General features: G+C 38.7%; 1 protein-coding gene across 9 annotated transcripts in view; it reads left to right on the top strand.

Annotated features, from left to right (window-relative positions):
- The window catches only part of RABGAP1 (RAB GTPase activating protein 1), a 171,659-nt gene that overhangs the window by 123,477 nt on the left and 29,907 nt on the right, over window positions 1-18,275 (top strand). For all 9 annotated transcript variants that reach the window (XM_055351856.2, XM_031014589.3, XM_019033938.4 and 6 more), the window contains 4 exons: window positions 8,755-8,868; window positions 13,769-13,843; window positions 16,962-17,087; window positions 17,694-17,837. In XM_055351856.2, coding sequence (XP_055207831.1) covers window positions 8,755-8,868; window positions 13,769-13,843; window positions 16,962-17,087; window positions 17,694-17,837 — 459 coding nt within the window. The remainder of the gene's footprint in view (window positions 1-8,754; window positions 8,869-13,768; window positions 13,844-16,961; window positions 17,088-17,693; window positions 17,838-18,275) is intronic.

An 18,275-nucleotide genomic window follows, 5' to 3' on the forward strand; every position in this document is an offset into this window, starting at 1 on the left:
TTGTCAGTTTTCTTCACCATAAAGTTTCTTTTCTCCACCGTGTCATACTGTACTGTATTCTTCTGAAGGAAGTCACTGTGCACAGCCCACACTTCAGGAGTGGGGAGTTTTGCTCCCCTTCCTTGAAGGTGAGGTATCTACATAAATTATTTGGGATTCTTCTGCATGGAGGATTTGTCTCTTCTCCTCCATTTATTTATTCAATCATTTATTTATGTAAGTATGGACTCCTGGATATTTCTTTTATTGATTGATTGACTGAAAATAGGGTCTTGTTCTGTCACAGAGGCTGGAATGCAATGGCACGATCACAGCTCACTGCAGCTTTGACCCCCCAGGCTCAAGCAGTCCTCCCACCCCAGCCTCCTGAGTAGCTGGGACTACAAGTGCTGCCATGCCTAGTTAATTTTTTTGTGTTTTTGGTTTGCTTGTTTTGTTGAGGTTTTATTTATTTATTTATTTTTGTAGAGACGGCATTTCACCATGTTGCCCAGGCTGATCTTGAACTCCTTGGTTCACGCAGTCCTCCTGCCTTGGCCTCCTAAAGTGCTGGAATTACAGGTGTGAGCCATCATGCCCAGCCAGATATTTCTTCTTCTTCTTTTTTTTTTTTTTTGAGATGGAGTTTAGCTCTTGTCGCCCAGGCTGGAGTGCAGTGGTGTGATCTTGGCTCACTGCAACTTGCGCCTCCTGGGTTCAAGTGATTCTTCTGCCTCAGCCTCCTGAGTAGCTGGGATTACAGGCTCCTGCCATCACGCCCAGCTAATTTTTGTATTTTTAGTAGAGACAGGGTTTTGCCATGTTGGCCAGGCTGGTCTTGAACTCCTGACCTCAGGTGATCTGACCACCTTGGCCTCCCAGAGTGCTGGGAGTACAGGCGTGAGCCACCATGCCTGGCCATTTATTTTATACTTATATAACCCAGTTTATTTTGTTGCTCAAATTGCTCCAGCTTTGACCATCGGGAACTCTTTCACTTGGCTCCCACGTCCCTTTGGCATACCCCTATCAATGTAGGTTTGTTTTCTTTGTGGTGGGGGTGAAGGGAGACTATTTCCTATTTTTGGCCAATACAAGATGTTCCAGGCTATCTGCCCTGGTCCTAGAATCAGCCAGCCATTTCTCCAAGGAGGGTTGGTTCCTTTTGTTAGTAAATGGTATTAGATACCAAAATATAGATGCTAGGTGTGCTCGTTGCTACTGGATGTTATTGCTTCTAGGCCCTCTCAACTGATAGAGCAAGCAAATATATGTATGGTAATACCTTTTTAAATGTTGACAGCAAATCATGTATTGCAGTTAGAATAGGATGGAGTCAATAAACTTTATGTGCAATTTTTTGCAACTTTAGATTCAATTCTTATAGACTAGAAGGAGCATAGGACTAGTATACAAATGACTATTCAGAAACAGAGTAATTGCTGTAAGAGTGGTATCAATGTGGTTTGTAAGTTGGTACAACTTTTCTGGAGGACAAATTGGCAGGGCCACTCAAAATCCAAAAACAAGGATTATGCTGTTTCTTTAGGGAAATTGAGTGATTGTGGAAACTGTCTTTTCTCCCTTAAGAATCACTGCTCTACTTTACAGCCTTGTTTATAGCAAAAGGGGTAGAATAGCTGCATATCCCAAAGCTGGAGATTTTGGCAGAGTAAATTATGGTATAATAATGTGACAGGTTACTGTGCATTAAAAATACTAAGGTAGGATAATGGCCAAATAATATGAAAAGATACAATATTTTGTAGTTAGCAAAAAAAATTTTTTCTAAAATCTAAACTCATTTTATAAAAATAAATGGTTATAACCTAAAAAGTTTGGCATATGCGAACCAAATATTAGCCATAGTTATTATCTGAATGGTAAAATTATTCTTTTTCCTTCCAGTATTATTGTTACAAAAAAGCAAAACAATTTTATTAAAATAAGAAAACAAAAAGGTTTTATTATACTAAGAAAGCCAAAAGTTAGATTTTTTTTTTCCTTTTAAAATGCAGTAAGGTATATCATTAATTTTAGGTTATGTTTGGGAAAGAGATTTGGATTTTAGCATGAGGCGTTAATTCTCAGTATTTGTTTAGTGAATAAATTTAAGAAGTGCTGATATTTTACAGTATAGTTTTAAATAGAATTACTTCCAACAATGCCCAAATTGTGCCATGCCAGTCACCCCTTTTTCTCTTGAAGTTTTCAAAGAAATATAAACACAAGGAAGAGTGACAAGTGGAAAACAAGGTTTAATTTTTTACTGGGAGCCACCAGCAACATTGGACTTGAATATATGTCTGGGTTTAAAGGCCTTTCTCTTCGTAATGCTCCAGTCTTCCCCCAGCATGCCCCAGATACTCAGGATATTGCAGCATGCATTTGAGAGAGAACAAGATGTCCTGGGTGCCTTTGTCAGCAGTGACCCTACTTACTACATGGTTCAAGTGGTATTCTGAAATCAGATTAGTGTTCAGTCTACTTGTGAAGTGGTCAGTATGAAGGAGAAGGCATGGACCTCCTCCTGTGTTCATAGTAATAATGACTCATAAAAGTTTATGACCAGCAAAATGATCTGATTGGTCCATGCATTTCAGAAAAATTAATCGGACACGGTTGTGCCAGTAGAAGTAAAGAGATAAAGGAAGATCAGTGTTATGGTCTGAATGTTTATGTCCCCCCAAAATTCATATGTTAAAACCTAACCATGGCTAGGCAAGGTGGCTCACACCTGTAATCCCAGCACTTTGGGAGGCCGAGGCAGGCGGATCACGAGGTCAGGAGATCGAGACCATCCTGACTAACACAGTGAAACCCCGTCTCTACTAAATAATTAAAAATTAGCCAGGCATGGTGGCGGGCACCTGTAGTACCAGCTACTCAGGAGGCTGAGGCGGGAGAATGGCGTGAACCCGGGAGGCGGAGGTTGCGGTGAGGCGAGATTGCGCCACTGCACTCCAGCCTGGGTGACAGAGCGATACTCCGTCTCAAAATAAATAAAAATTCAAAAACAAAAACAAAAAAAACTAATCACTAATGTGATGCTGTTAGGAGATGGGGCCTTTGGGAGGTGATTAGGTCATGAGGGCAAAGTCCTTATGCATGGGATTTGTGCTCTTATAAAGAAGAGACCTAGAGAGCTGCCCTGCCCCATATGAGAACACAGCGAGCACATGCCACCTATGAGCTGCAAAGCGAGCCTTCACCAAACACTGAATTTTCCCGCATCTTGATCTTGGAATTTCCAGCCTCCCAGACTGTAAAAACAATTCCTGTTGTTTATAAGCCACCCAGTTTGTAGTATTTTGTTAGAGTAGCCCAAAGCGACTAAGACAATCATTTAGGCTGTTATGTTAGTCTTGGTAAGATGAAGCATGGGTCTGCCTTTGGGTGATGCACTAGAAGTGGAAAGGAAGAGACAGAATCCAGACTCTGCAGAAAGATCTCCAGATCAGTGATGATTCATGGTACTTAGAATCAGAAACAAGGTGGTAAAACCTGCCGCCATTCACAAGAATAGAGAACTGTTGAGAAACGTTGGTGGAGGGAGGTGGGGAATGTGAGATTACAGTTTTTGTGAGTGTAGTATAATTTACATACAATAAACATACACCTTATGTGTTCATTTTGATGAGTTTTGACAATTTCTTATATTTGTGTAAACACCAAAGAAAATATAAACATTTCTGTCATCTCAGAAAGTTCCCTTATGCCCCTTTTCAGTTGATTTCCCTCCCACCCCCAGGTAACCATTTCGGTTTCTGTCACCATGGGCTTTTGCTCAACATAATGTTTTTGAGATTTATTGGTGTTGTTTCATGTATTAGAGGTTCATTTGTATTGCTGGGTAGTATTCCATTAGATGGATATACCATAATTTATCACTTTTTCTGTAGATGGACATTTGAGGTTTCTAGTTGGGCTATTACACATGAGGGTATTAGGAATGGAATTTTGGGTCATGGTAGTTAGATATATATTTAACTTTCTGGGAAACTGCCATGTTCTTTACCAAAGTGGTTGTATCATTTACACACCCATTAGCAACCATTGAGAGTTCCAGTAATTTCATATTCTCACCAACATTTGGTATTTTTATTTTAGCCAGTCTCATGTGTGTCAGTTTATGTGTTTATAATTTGTGAGCTGTATATACTGTTTATTTTGCTGCTTGAAATGTCAGGGACTATATACCACAACAATTACAGGGTTTTATTTAAACGTGTACTACACTGCATAGACAGGAATATACAGACTTTTGCAAAATGCAGCAAACATTTTTAACATTTGTTACTATGTGAAAAAAGTACAAAAGTGTTCAAAGAGATACACATTTCAAGTTGTAGCAGGTTGTGACAAAGTTTCTGAGGGCAAAGCATGTATAAAATTAATAACATGTTAGTATATTTAAAATCATAACAAAAATCTTCTCTCTGGTCATGCTGACCATAACAAATTACTGTGTTGTAGTATACTTATAACAAGGGTTAACAAACTACCACCTCAGGGCCAGGTTCAGTTTGCCTCTCACTTTTGTTCATTTTTGTTGTTGTTGTTATTGTTGTATAAGACAGGCTCTCTCTCTTACTGCCCAGGCTGGAGCACAGTGGCACAGTCTTGGCTGACTGCAACCTCTACCTCCTGGGCTCAAGGGATCCTCTTGCTTCAGCCTCCCGAATAGCTAAGACAGGTGTATGCCAGCACGCCCAGCTAATTTTTGTATTTTTGTAGAGATGAGATCTTGCCATGTTGCCCAGGCTGGTCTCCATCTCCTGGGCTCAAGTGGTTTACTTGCCTCTGCCTCCCAAAGTGCTAGGATTACAGGCATGAGCTACTGCGCCTGGCGTGCGCTTGCTTTTATAAATAAAGTTTTGTTAGGACACAGCAGTGCTTGTTTATTTACATATTGTCTATGGCTGCTCTACAAGGGAAGAGTTGAATAACTGCAGCACTGAATGGCTTGCAAAGCCAAAAATTTTTACCTGACCCTTTATAGAAGAAGTTTGCAAGATGGCAATAGTGCATAATCCTATTGCATTTTTGTTTTCTTCTGGAGATTAAAGGTGTTTTTCTTGGGATAAATGAATTAGCCAAAACACAAAACCAGTTGATCCAAAAAAACAAACAAACAAACAAACAAAACAACCCACCTCTCTTATAACAGCAGTAATTTTCAGAACGTAACAACTGACAATACTTTTGCCATTCATTCCGTGTTCTTTTAAAGTCACCATCTGTGCACTGTTGCCGTAAATACATTTATAAAAACTTGTCTGTTAAGCCATTTTACTAACTACAGCCTCCTTAAGAGGATGTATTTGGTTAACTTGATCAGTTTGGCCACGAATAGTGTTACATGTGTTGCATTGGCAGGCTCTCTACATCAGTTACATTTATGTTTAACTCCTTAGAAATAAAAGGAATATGGCCGGGTGTGGTGGCTCACAGCTGTAATCCCAACACTTTGGGAGGTCAAGGCGGGCGCATCACCTGAGGTCAGTTGAAAACCAGCCTGACCAACGTGGAGAAAACCCGTCTCTACTAAAAATACAAAAATTAGCTGGGCGTGGTGGCACATGCCTGTAATCCCAGCTACTTGGGAGGCTGAGGCAGGAGAATCGCTTGAATCAGGGAGGCGGAGGTTGCGGTGAGCCCAGATTGCTCCATTGCACTCCAGCCTGGGCGACAAGAGCGAAACAAGAAAGAAAAGGAATATATATTGTTGTATAAAGCTTAATTTTATAAGCACTTGCTTTGACTATTTTGAAAAGCTCTTTGCTTTTTTTCTCTTAGGGGATCATCCATAATGTTGCTGTGTTTTATTTTCAGAACCTTTTGAAATTTAATGTCATTCTGATAGGAACTTACTAAACTCATCATTATTAGAATTTCTGCATCACTTTTGCATGATGTGGCCTCCAGCAAGTCAAATGAATTTATTCCAAGTTCTTCAGCATATTTCCTAAGGCCAAATATTTTAAGCAAATGATTCACATGGAACTCCTCAATTTATTATCATTCTTGAAGGCATCAAAAATTGAGTGTGAATTTTCAAAATGACCTTCTTTTAAGGGCATTTTGCCCCTTCATTCTCTGATAATTCCATGATTAATGGATATGGGATGGCAAATTGACAAGAACTGGCCCAGTTACAGAGAGTACTTTCAGTTTTTTGTTATTTTTTACATCCTGTGTACAGTTGAATTTCTAAATCTCATCTCCTCTCTCTCTCTCTTTTTTTTAATTGAGACAGGTCTCGCTGTGTCGCCCAGGCTGGAGTGCAGTGCCACGATGTTGGCTCACTATAGCCTCTGCTTCACGGGCTCAAGCGATTCTCATGCCTCAGCCTTCCAAGTAGCTGGGATTACAGGCACCTGCCACCATGCCTGGCTAATTTTTGTATTTGTAGTCAGAGACAGGGTTTCACCATGTTGCCAGGCTGGTCTCAAACTCCTGGCCTCAAGTGATCCACCTGTCTCAGCCTCTGAAAGTGCTGGGATTACAGGCATGAGCTACCATGCCCAACCCAAATCTCATATCTCTAATAACTGTATCCTTTTTCAGGTTGTCATCTCCGTCATCAGTGTGATATGATTGATGTAACTGGTGTAAAATATTTTAAACGTTTCCATATTCCTCTCCATTCTCAATTTAATTTCCTAACCTTCATAGTTGTCTTAAACCACAGTTTATCATTCTTAGCATTTTTTAGAGCTTCTGTTGTTGTTTTATAGAATTCCTAAATTCATCTGATTCTCTCTGGATTGTTTCCAGTTTTGGCTGTTAGGAATAAAGCTGCTCTAAACATTTGAGTTTAAGTCTTTTCATGCATTTATATTTTCAGTTCTCTTTGGTAAATACCTAGGAATGGAATCACTGGGTTGTATGGTAATTATGTGTTTACTATTGTAAGAAACCGCCAAACTGTTTACAAAGTGTTTGTACCATTTTGCATTGTATAGGAGTTCCAGTTGTTTCTTATCCTTTGCCAACACTTCTTAATTTTAGCATTTTGTAGATATGTAGTGGAATCTCATTGTGGTTTTAATTTGCACTGCCCTGAGGGCTAGTAATGTTGACATCTTTTCAAGTGCTTATTTGCCATGTGTTATATCTTCCTTAATGAAACACCTCAATCATTTACACATTCCCACTTTAAAAAATTGTCTTTCCCATTAATTTGGAGAGTTACATATTCTGGATACAACTCCAACTTTATTATCAGATATGTTTTGTAGGCATTGTGTCCTGGCCTGTGACTTACCTTTTCATATTTTAAACAGTTTTTTGAATAGTAAGATTTTTAAATTTTGATGAAGTGTCCAGCTTGTCGTTTATTTATGATTCATATCTCATAGCGACTCCTCTTCTAACTCTTCAGCTCTCTGTTCAGCATATTCCTCGCTAGCACTCTACCCTACAATTGTAGTTACCTTGCCCGCCCCAAAATCTGTGTGCATGCTCTCTCACTCTCTCGCTCACTTTGCTCGCTCTCTCACTTTCTCACTCTCGCTTGCTCTCCCTCTCTCTCCCACTTTCTCAACTTTTGGAGATACCTCCAACGCCGAGCTCTAATTCAGTCTGGAAGCTGCCACCATGTAATTAGCCGCTGTAGTCATAGATCTCCCTTGGATTTTTTCCTTTTGTTGAAGAGCACCACAGTCCTGAGCTGCCATTAACTGTTAAGACTATGTTAATAACTAGAAGTAACATATGCCACTAAAGCTCTTTGAAAAGCAATTTGGCGACATCCTTGAAGGTATAAATAGTTTACTGTTTAAGAAGGAGCATAGGCTTTAAAGTTAGTTCAGATCCCACAACTATAAAATATTCATGGCCTTCGGAACATGATTTACCCAAAAGGCTAGAGAAATTATTGGACAAGAGAAGAACATCACTTGCATTTTTCATCTTAAAACAGAGGTATCTTGTTCTTTGGTAGTATACTGATTATGATGTATTCTTACCAAGGGGAATCAACTCTATTGTCTTAGCTATGAAGACACTGCATTGTTAAAGTAGAAGGTCATATTTCTGTGTTCCAGTTCTTTACTGTGTCAGCAAATGAAATTTAACAAGGGGAGAATATTAGAAATAGCTGGGTGCTTGGTGTATTTTACAAAGGTTTGTTGACATTATTGACATTTGTTCCGTTTTAGTTAACTCATTATAGAAGAGGAAACAGTTTTTGTCCATTGGAAAAAGCAAAGGATATTTTCCCATAGCCTGTTTGAATCCCTTGGCATTTGGTGGTCTTGTTCATACTGAGTAGATTGCTTTGTGCATTCTTATGCCATTTGCCTCTAGGACAAATCCCAATTAAGTAACTACTCTTTTCCATTTGAAAACTGGCATATGGGCTTCATTCCAGAGCATCAATTAAAGCAGCAGTTTTTCTACTGGGAGCACTTTACCTCCTCCTTTTGCGATTAGTTTGAGTATTTTCCTATAGGAAATCCATTCTTAATAGCACATTTTCCATCTTACAATAGAAGGGTCACCAGCTGCAGTTCTTTGCAGTAAGGATGGAGTATAATATGGAAGTGTATAGAGTGAAATGGGTTGCTTTTCTTCCATCTTTTTTCCCCCTTTACATTTGCTTTTGCTTGAGTGGTTGGTCCCTGAAGAGGCAGTAACTATGGGCATGCATATGTGTATGTATGTCCCTGCAACATTTAAAGTGTGTAAATGAGAAGACCTTGCCTAAACCTGAATAAGAGTTTACATGATTAACCTAACTAAACCCTCTCTTTCCTTATGTTTCCACAGGAGTCTCCCCAGGACAGTGCTATCACCCGGGATATTAACCGAACATTCCCAGCCCATGACTACTTTAAGGACACAGGAGGAGATGGACAAGATTCCTTATATAAAATATGCAAGGTATTTCATGTCAAAAAAAAAAAAGGACTCAATTCTGAGTGGTGGTTCTACTTTGAAATTACATAAGAAACAACTACAAAGTGTAATTTGTATTTGATGTTCAAGAATTCCAAAAAGAGAAGAGACATTGCAAAGTCAAAGGTGAGAACACAATTTTAGATTCATTAAAGAGTAGAAAATAATAAGAAATAAAATGGTAGGGTTTCCTTTCCCCTTCTAATCAGGATTTTTAGATGACAGTTCCCTGGCTCCACATTTAGACTTTCAAAATTTGTTTTTATGTTAAGAACCTCTGAGCCCTGTGACACTGCAGACTCCTTTTCAGTATTAACTTTATAAGTGATGAACTTGGCACCTACGGTACAGTCTCACAGTGGGAAGTGTCATTGCCCATCCAGGTGTACTTATAGCACTGCAGCATAGTAAATGATGGAAGATTCTGATTTCTCTCAAAAGGTCTGTACCCGAACACTAAAGGAAGTGATAGCCTGTTCAATTTCCGTATTCCATTTTCAAATAGATTTGGCACATTAGAGCTATTGGGTTATAAAAGGAGGAGATAGGACCAGAGTTTTTCAGTCTTCATCTGTTCTCAGAATTAGTCTTCAGTCTTTTCCTCCCAAAAGTAATCAAGTACTTATTTAGCATCTCCTATGTAGTAAGTACAGGTAAGGCATGAGACATGTCCCTAATGCTATATGACAACTGGTTTTAGGACAGACTAGCAATAAAGGATAGGCTCGCCAATGAAAAATTCGATGATTTAAACTACAAGGACAGTTGAGTTTAGAGAAATATTTTTTAGATTTCATTTTAACTTTTACATAGGATACATAAAGCTACGATTTCTGTGGTAATCTTCCTTTCTGATCATCCTTTTTTAGCCCCTTCTCAGTTTTATTTCCTGCTTAAGCAGTGACCCCTGCCATCTCTCACTTTACTACAGAAATTCCTAGAAAGAAACGCTGTGTCCACTGCCTCTGGTCCCTCGTCACATACTTTTGACTCCACTATATTCTAGTTCCTATTTCATGGTGCTCTTCCTTGCAGAGCTTTCTGCTCTTGAGCATAAGACATGTCACTCTCTTGGGTACGGGCTCACTCTCATGCCTTCACTGACTTCATCATTTTATCTCACACTACCTGCCCCTAAACCAGAGGCCTTCCTCTGGGTGCTCAGTTGGGTAGTTTCGCCAGCTCTACACCATCTCCCTGGGTGATCCCTTCTACCTCCAAAGCTTCAGCTATCATCACTGTACAGATGTTCACAAATCTACGTTAACTCAAGGTCTAAATTTCCAGCAGACAATTAGTCTCCATGTAAAAGTCTGTCAATTGTATCAAACAGAATGGGTTTAAAAATACAGTTCATTTTAAAACATGGTTTATTATGAAAAATTTCAAACATAAACATTAATTAGTATAATGATTAGTCTAACTGATAAGTATAGTTAATATCCCCTACACTAATTATTTATCAATGTATTGTCACAGTTGCTTCATCTTTTTTTTCCTTTTTCCTGAAGTACTTTAAAACAAATCTTAGGCATCATGATCCTAATTTTTTAATACTACATCTCTAAAAAATAAGTTTATCCATCTTTACCAATTAATTAGTAGCTACTCCACATTCAAATATCCTTAATACGGCTAGTTAGAATCAAGAGCCAACAAGACCCACATTACATTAAGTTGTTGTATCTTTTTAAATTAAACATAGTCCTCCTTTTCTCCCATACCATTGTCCTGCTGCAGACAATCATTTCTGTTGGTTTTCAGTCCTGTCTTTGTCTAGGTTGAGTTAGATATGACTGATGTCTCTCTTAGCTTCATTCTCTCTCTTCACTGCCCTGGTACAGGCCAGTATCTTACGTTGCTGGCAGTTTTACAAAAGCTGCTCTGCCTTTGGGTGCTAGCCTGTTTATTCTTTGCTCCTTGCCTAACGCAGAATTAGATCATTTCAGTGGCCTCCACAGAAACCTTTATAACTGCTACTTTATAACCCATGGAATTAAATGAAAAGTCCTAGCTCATTTCCCTGGATTCCTTAGCTTAGTGTTGAAGATATTTTGTATTATATCCTGACTTAGCCCTTATTGCTGCTTCTCCAAATATTGTATGCATTAACTACATTGAACTTCTCACTGTGCTCTGGTTGATTCACTTGTCTAACTTCCCCACTGAACCGTGATGTCTTCAAGGGCAGGGATCATTTCTTAGATATGGTAGCATCTGTAGCACTTGGCACAGTGCTTGGTCTATAGTAGGTGTTCATTAAGTGTTGATGCATTAGTGAAATGTCTTTTCTTCCCCCAGATTTCATTACAGCCAACATGAAACTTATACTCCAAACGTTTTCCAAATGTATCATATAATTTCACACGTATATGATTCCTTTATCGTCCATCAGCCTGAAAAATATGCTCCCCTCCATTTTCTACCTATAGAAATTCAGTACAGTTTCATCCTATTATTAATGCATAATTGGTGAAGCTCTGTGCTGAGCATGTTAAATGAGAGGACTAAATGAGAAGAATACATGAACTCTGTGTTATTAATACTAGGCTTATTCTCTTATTACAAATAAAGTAAGTTACATGCTCAAGATTCATATCTAGGCTGGGCGCGGTGGCTTACGCTTGCAATCCCAGGACTTTGGGAAGCCAGGGTGGGTGGATCACCTGAGGTCAGGAGTTCGAGATCAGCCTGGCCAACATGATGAAACCCCATCTCTACTAAAACTACAAAAAATAGCTGGGCGTGGTGGTGGGCATATGTAATCCCAGCTATTTGGGAGGCTGAGGCAGGAGAATTGCTTGAACCTGAGAGGCAGAGGTTGCAGTGAGCCAAGATTGCGCCACTGCATTCCACCTCGGGTGACAGAGGAGACTCCATCTCAAAAAAAAAAAAAAAAAGAAAAAATCCATATCTAGACATTGGGAGTTGTGGGATTTTAACCCAAGTCTGACTAACTCTAAAGCCTCTGTTCTTTTGTAACTGATAAAACTGTTAATGGATATCTTCAAAGACATTGCCTGTTTTCGAGAGAGCTGTGTTAGCATATATTACTACTCATTTTTAACACAGTATTAATACTGGTAATAACATTTGTTAATTGTTATTAATTTGATAGGAAAGTGGTGCCTCGTATTATAAACTGATCATTTCTAAAGCCCTTTTTGCACATCTTGTCTCTGGAAAAGTATGTATGTTTCTCATCCTGTAGCCTTCTTATCAGATAAACTGTGATGAAATGGGTGTGGTATAATAAGATTACATTGAATTCTATGAAAATTTATGAATGCGTGATCATAATATATGTATTCTTAAAAGCTATAGTTTCACCAAAGCTGGTGATAAAACTTGGTTGCATATTAACTTGACTAGCATCTAATAAGTATTGGCACTATATTTTGCTAAGAGTTATATATTCTAAACATACCCAATTCTAAGTTGCTTTCTTGGGACACAGAGCAACCTTGGCACAAAAAATAAGTGGAAAACAAAGGGAGTTTCACAAGAAATAAATTTGTCAAACAAGGAATAGCATCTTGAAGCTATAGGAATTTCCCTTTCTACCACATTTACATGAGAACTGCAAATACCAGTCATAAAAACAGAACTCTGAAAAAGAACTAAAAAACCAAAGAGTAAACCATGAAGAATGTTAGATGTCAATATTCTATTCAAAATAATGTTCAGAGGAGATGGGTAGTAATCATTTGCTGCCAAGAAAAATAAAAATAAGAATTCCAGAGGAACCCACAAATGGTTTCAGAGTAATCTCACTTATCAGAAAAGTTATTACTGGTATTGTGGAAAGAATTATATTTTGGTGTCTTTGCCAAAAGAGCTTTTCCCAGAAAGAAAAATGAATAACATTAACAGTGTTTCGTGAGCGCATGCTGTATATGAGGTGCTGACTCAAGGTTGAATAGAACATCACCCTGTCCCTCACAAAGCCTAGCATCTGGCAGAGAAGATGGACATGTAAAATGCAGTGTGGGGCTGGACTTGGTGGCTCACGCCTGTAATCCTAGCAGTTTGTGAGGCTGAGGCAGGAGGATCACTTGAGCTTAGGAGTTTGAGACCAGCCTGGGCAACATAGTGAGACCCTGTCTCTATTAAAAAAAAAAAAATGCAGTGTGGGCCAGGCACATTGGCTCACACCTGTAATCCCAGTACTTTGGGAGTCCAAGGTAGGAGGATAGTCTGAGCCTAGGGGTTAGAGACCAGCCTGGGCAACATAGTTGAGATCCCATTTCTATAAAAAAAATTTTAAAAATTAGGCAGGCATGGTGGTGCAAGCCTGTGGTCCATGCTACTCAGGAGGCTGATGGGGCAGGATCCCTTGAGCCCAGGAGGTTGAGGCTGCGGTGAGCCATGATTGTACCACTGCACTCCAGCCTGAGCAACAGAGCAAGACCCTGTCTCTAAAAATAAAATAAAATGCAATGTGGTAATAATATAATAATAACCATGCATGTATAGCAGGTGCCATAGAGGCAGAGAAGAGAGGAATTCATTCTGGGGGAATTGAAATAAGTTTGGTGCCTGAAGGAAGAGTGCATGTTTCAGGCAGAGAGGGAAAGGACATCCCAAGGAGAGGGAACATCATGAACAACAACAAGGAAATACGAAGTTTTTTTTAGTGCAGAAGTGGTTTTTGCTTAATCTTCCCTACTCCTTCACCACAGGAAATGCAGTGGTGATAGCTGTATTCATTGTAAAAAAAAAGTGAAGATTGGAGAGAAGTATTGGCACCACTTACTGTCTGTCAAAATGCTGTCCCAGTGTGGGTAGCATCCTCCAGGGTTCTGTATTCAAGGTCCTATAGTGCCACCATGGCCCACAAGTGGCTACATTCATTTACATTTCCTCTGTGTGTTTTATTTTCCAGGCTTATTCTGTGTATGATGAAGAGATTGGTTATTGCCAGGGCCAGTCATTTCTTGCTGCTGTGCTCCTTCTCCATGTGAGTAATTAGGTTTCTGTTATGACTTAACACATGGCCTCCCTCAGCTTATACTAACCTTAGGCTTGAGCATGGTTTTATATTGGGTTTGGACAGACTCTTAAGGCATGAATTTTAACGCCTATAGCTGGAAACTTTTTCCTTAAATTAACTTAATGTCATTGTGGAGGAGATAGATGATGAGAATAAATGGCAATGTTGAAAACTAGTACAGGGGTAGACTTCCTTTTTATTAATAGGATGGTTGGAGAGACTTTAATGTTGGTTGAACTCTTGGGGACGTTTTATCTTCTCTAAAGTAGCCGCTGTCATTAATACTTGTTTTGAGATTTAGGTATTGGGTAGGAGGAAGGCAGAAAAGTTGGTTTTCTTTTAGTACCATTTTATTCATTCATTGGCTTAGCAAACACCTTTGCCCTCCACCTTTTTTATTTTCTTTCAAATCCACAGAAAACTCTAAACAGTGTTAAGGTGAACAGTCTTTATCTAGTTTACCAATTAATATTTTCCACACTGCTTTTTCTGTTTGTCTCCCTCTGCATCTCTCTTTTTCTCTTTTCTGCATAACACACATTTTCTTTTTTACTTAAATTTTTTTTTGAAATTATTCTTGAAAGTAAATAACAAACATCAAGACTTCTAAATACTTGATCATATATATGCCTTCTGGGAGCACAGAATTCTGTATCATAATCATAATACCATGATCACATCCAAGAAATTCCACATTGATTCAGTAATGTCTGATACACAATACACATTCAATTTTCTCCCAATTGTCTACTCCATAGAATCTAGCTTTTTTTCTAATCAAGATCTAATGAAGATTCAAATATTGAATTGTCATTTCTCTTTATTCTTTTAATCTAAATTACTCCTTTGCCTTTTTTTGTGTTTCATGCCATTGATAGTTTTGAAAAATTCAGACAAATTGTCATATAAAATGTCCCACATTCTTGATTTGTCTCATTTTCTCATGATTCAGTTTAAAATGCTTGGCAAGAATACCACACAGGTGATGTCAGCAAAGAGTTTTGAGTACCTGTTATGATCTGTACTGTGCTGAAGATCAGAGGTAAATAAGAGACATGGTCTCAATCCTCGTGGATACAGAGCTTGTGAATCCAACTAGCTTTAAGCAAATAATCACACAAGTATATCATTTATTACTTTCAGTGGTGCTATTAAGGTATAATAAAAAGTTTGGTGTAAGATTGTAACAAGGGAGTCTTACTTAGATTAAAGGCTTCTCAGGGGAAGTGACCTGTAAGGAGCAGCCTGGAAAATGATAAGGGATATCATTTTCTTTTGTACTTTTCTGTGTTAACTTTTCAAAATGTTGTTATGAAAATAATAGATCTATTTGAAAAGGGAGTAGAGAATAGAGTGTTAATGGGAAAGTGAATGGTACAGTATACTTAAGTCCTAAATTGGGGAAACACTTGGTGTATGGGAGGAACTGCAAGGAGGACAGTGTGACTGGAGTATCCTGAGTGACTGGGAGTTGAGGAGAGAGCTAGGGAGAGCTTTGAAGCCCAGATAAGGAGTCTGAATCTTGCTTTTCTAAGCAACAGGTATTCAAGGGTATTAAGCCATTTTGTGTAGATTGCAATACAAGTTTGAGTATCCCTTATTTGAAATGCTTGGGACCGGAAGTGTTGTGGATTTTGGATTTGGGAATATTTGCATTATACCGGTTGAGCATCCCAAATCCAAAAATCCAAAGTGTTCCAATGAGCATTTCCTTTTAGCATCATGTCAGTGTTTAAAAAGTTTCAGATTTTGGAGCATTTTGTATTTTCAGATATGGGTTGCTCAACCTGTACAAGTAAAACAAAAACCACTTTGGTTTTTCTTAACTGAACCCAGCTTGTTGCTATTGGTAGTCATGTAAAAATATGATAAAGCTATGACATGAATAAAGAGGTTGACTTTTTATTTTGTTTTGTTGTTTTAATGAGACTTTATATCTCAAAGTCCCACAAGCCTGGGTGATTTATCTTCGTTCTCACCTTCAGTTCAAGGACATTTATCCCCTTGAAAATGGGTTTTCCAATCAGACCCTCCATGTCTTGTTTTGAACTCTTGCTGCTTGCCAGAGTGTTATAAGTGCTTGTTTAGAGTGAGGGGAGATGGGCTACTTAGCATCAGAATCACCACTGTGGGTTAGGCCACATCTCCTTGCATGTGGCAAAGTGAAGTTGCCTTCCATGACAAAGACTTCAAAGATCTGGGCTTTTGCCCCAGATACTCTTAACTTTCCAGTAATGATCTGCTATGCTTTTCTCACTTATTACTTAATCTGATTTGCTCTTTAGTTCTGCTTTCTTCTCAGTGATTTCTGTGCTCAGCCCGCCTCCATCATCTTGTTCCACAGAAGCCTGCCCACCTTCTTGACTTTTTTGAAGGCTTGCTACATTCACACCAATCCTTAAATAACATTTCCAGTGCTTCTTTTTTCTCTTTTGAAAATATCTTGCCAAGTTCTCAGGGAAATAATTATCCATGAAACTATGGAAAATGTAGGTATTATTATAAATGTAAATAGAAGTGAAGGAGGCTTTTGTAGTACTTTAAGCATTACTGCAAGCCTTAGAATATGTAAGGTTCTTCTAAAACAAGCTATATTTTTAACAGCGAGGAAGAAAAACAATTTTGCTAGAATGAAATAGCAGCTAAGGGAGGAAAAATGGTTAAACAGAGGTCCGAGGATTTGGGAAAGATGACACCTACACTGTATATCAGCCTATTTCTGCTCAGCTCAAATTCTGTCCTTTCTACAAAGTCTGTTTCTGACTGCCTTAGGCAGATACAGGCCTTCCTGTTCTTGTATTATCACTGATGTCTAATTCCTATTACAGTTATTTTAATACTGGCTGTGTGAGAGACTCCTTGAGGACAGGAACCATGCTGACAAAGAGTAGTAATTGTTAACTATTCCTTGTCTGAGTGAATAAATGTTTTAAACACAACCTTAGGCCTGAGTTTCTGCATAACACTAAATTTTCTGGTAAGGCAATAATATAAAGCTGGATTTAATATCCTGAGAAAACTTCTGTATGTTTTGTGATTCCCCACCGCCATCCTCCCTACCCAACAACTTGCCTATCTGTTACAGATGCCTGAAGAACAGGCATTCAGTGTTCTGGTCAAGATCATGTTTGACTATGGGCTCAGGGAACTTTTCAAGCAAAACTTTGAAGATTTGCATTGCAAATTTTACCAGTTGGAGCGCCTCATGCAGGTAAAAAGAGAAACCAGCTTGTGTTTGACAAAAAGAGTACAGGACTAAGGAGCACCAAATTGAGGAAATGGTGCCAGGGAGCATTGGTAATTGCCTTAGCGATCCGTGGCTAAGGATGGGTTTCATTTTTATCCTTTATCACTATGTGATTATGATGCAAAGATTAACAAAGTGTTAAACTTTCACACCTCATGGATGTGAGCTGATAAACTCCCAAAAGATCAGATGACTTTGTAGGGGTCTTTTCCACAGCTAACTCAGTCAAGAAGTACTCCCCAAGGCTCTGAAGCTGACTGGTTAGGAATCTCATAACAAAAGTGAAACAAACTTTCCCAAATGTTTTTTAATTTGGAGAGAAAAACAGGCTTTCCAAATACTTGTCACCATTTTGGGGATTCCTCTTTCTTTAGAACTAGTTTGTGGTCTGGAAAAAAGAGTTGAGTGCCAGCTTAATACCAGATGATAAGTGTTCTAAGCACTTTGGAGATTTTTAGAAAAACACAAGTATTTTACTTTTTTGGCCTATTCCTGGTAGATTTATGAGCCTCCTTAGTGGGAATTGGACAGATGCATATGTGCCCAGAACTAATTGGTTTGCTATTTCAGGAATACATTCCTGACCTGTACAACCACTTCCTGGATATAAGCCTTGAAGCGCACATGTATGCCTCCCAGTGGTTTCTTACTCTTTTCACTGCAAAATTCCCTCTCTACATGGTCTTCCATATCATCGACCTGCTTTTATGTGAGGTATGTATCAGAGGCCACAGCACTTTGGCTTTTGTTTGCAGTGTACTTGAGGAGAACAGATTCTGTTTTGAGTGTCAGCTCTGTCAAAACAGAATTGGTCTCTTTAATTATTTTGTTTTATTGCTAGGAAATCTAGGTTTAAGTGACTTCCTTGGACTAAAGCTAATGATCGTATTTGTTAAAGGTGTACTCTGAAAAGACGTACTGAATTAGACATTTGTATTAGTTCATATTAGGTTTGGCTGTATTGAATGAAGAAACCCAAAGTAACAGTGATTTTAAAAAATAGCTTTTTGCCCTCTTGTGAAAAAAAGTCAATGTTGGCAGTAGCGTGCCTTCCCCTCACTCTGGCTGTTAGCTGTATGGAGGAGTAGCACACCAGCCATTATATCATATTCAAGCCAGGAGGATTAGAGGATGGGAGAGGGTGCCTCCTCT

Source organism: Gorilla gorilla, chromosome 13, assembly GCF_029281585.2.
Source record: "Gorilla gorilla gorilla isolate KB3781 chromosome 13, NHGRI_mGorGor1-v2.1_pri, whole genome shotgun sequence".
NCBI classification, from domain to species: Eukaryota; Metazoa; Chordata; class Mammalia; order Primates; family Hominidae; genus Gorilla; species Gorilla gorilla.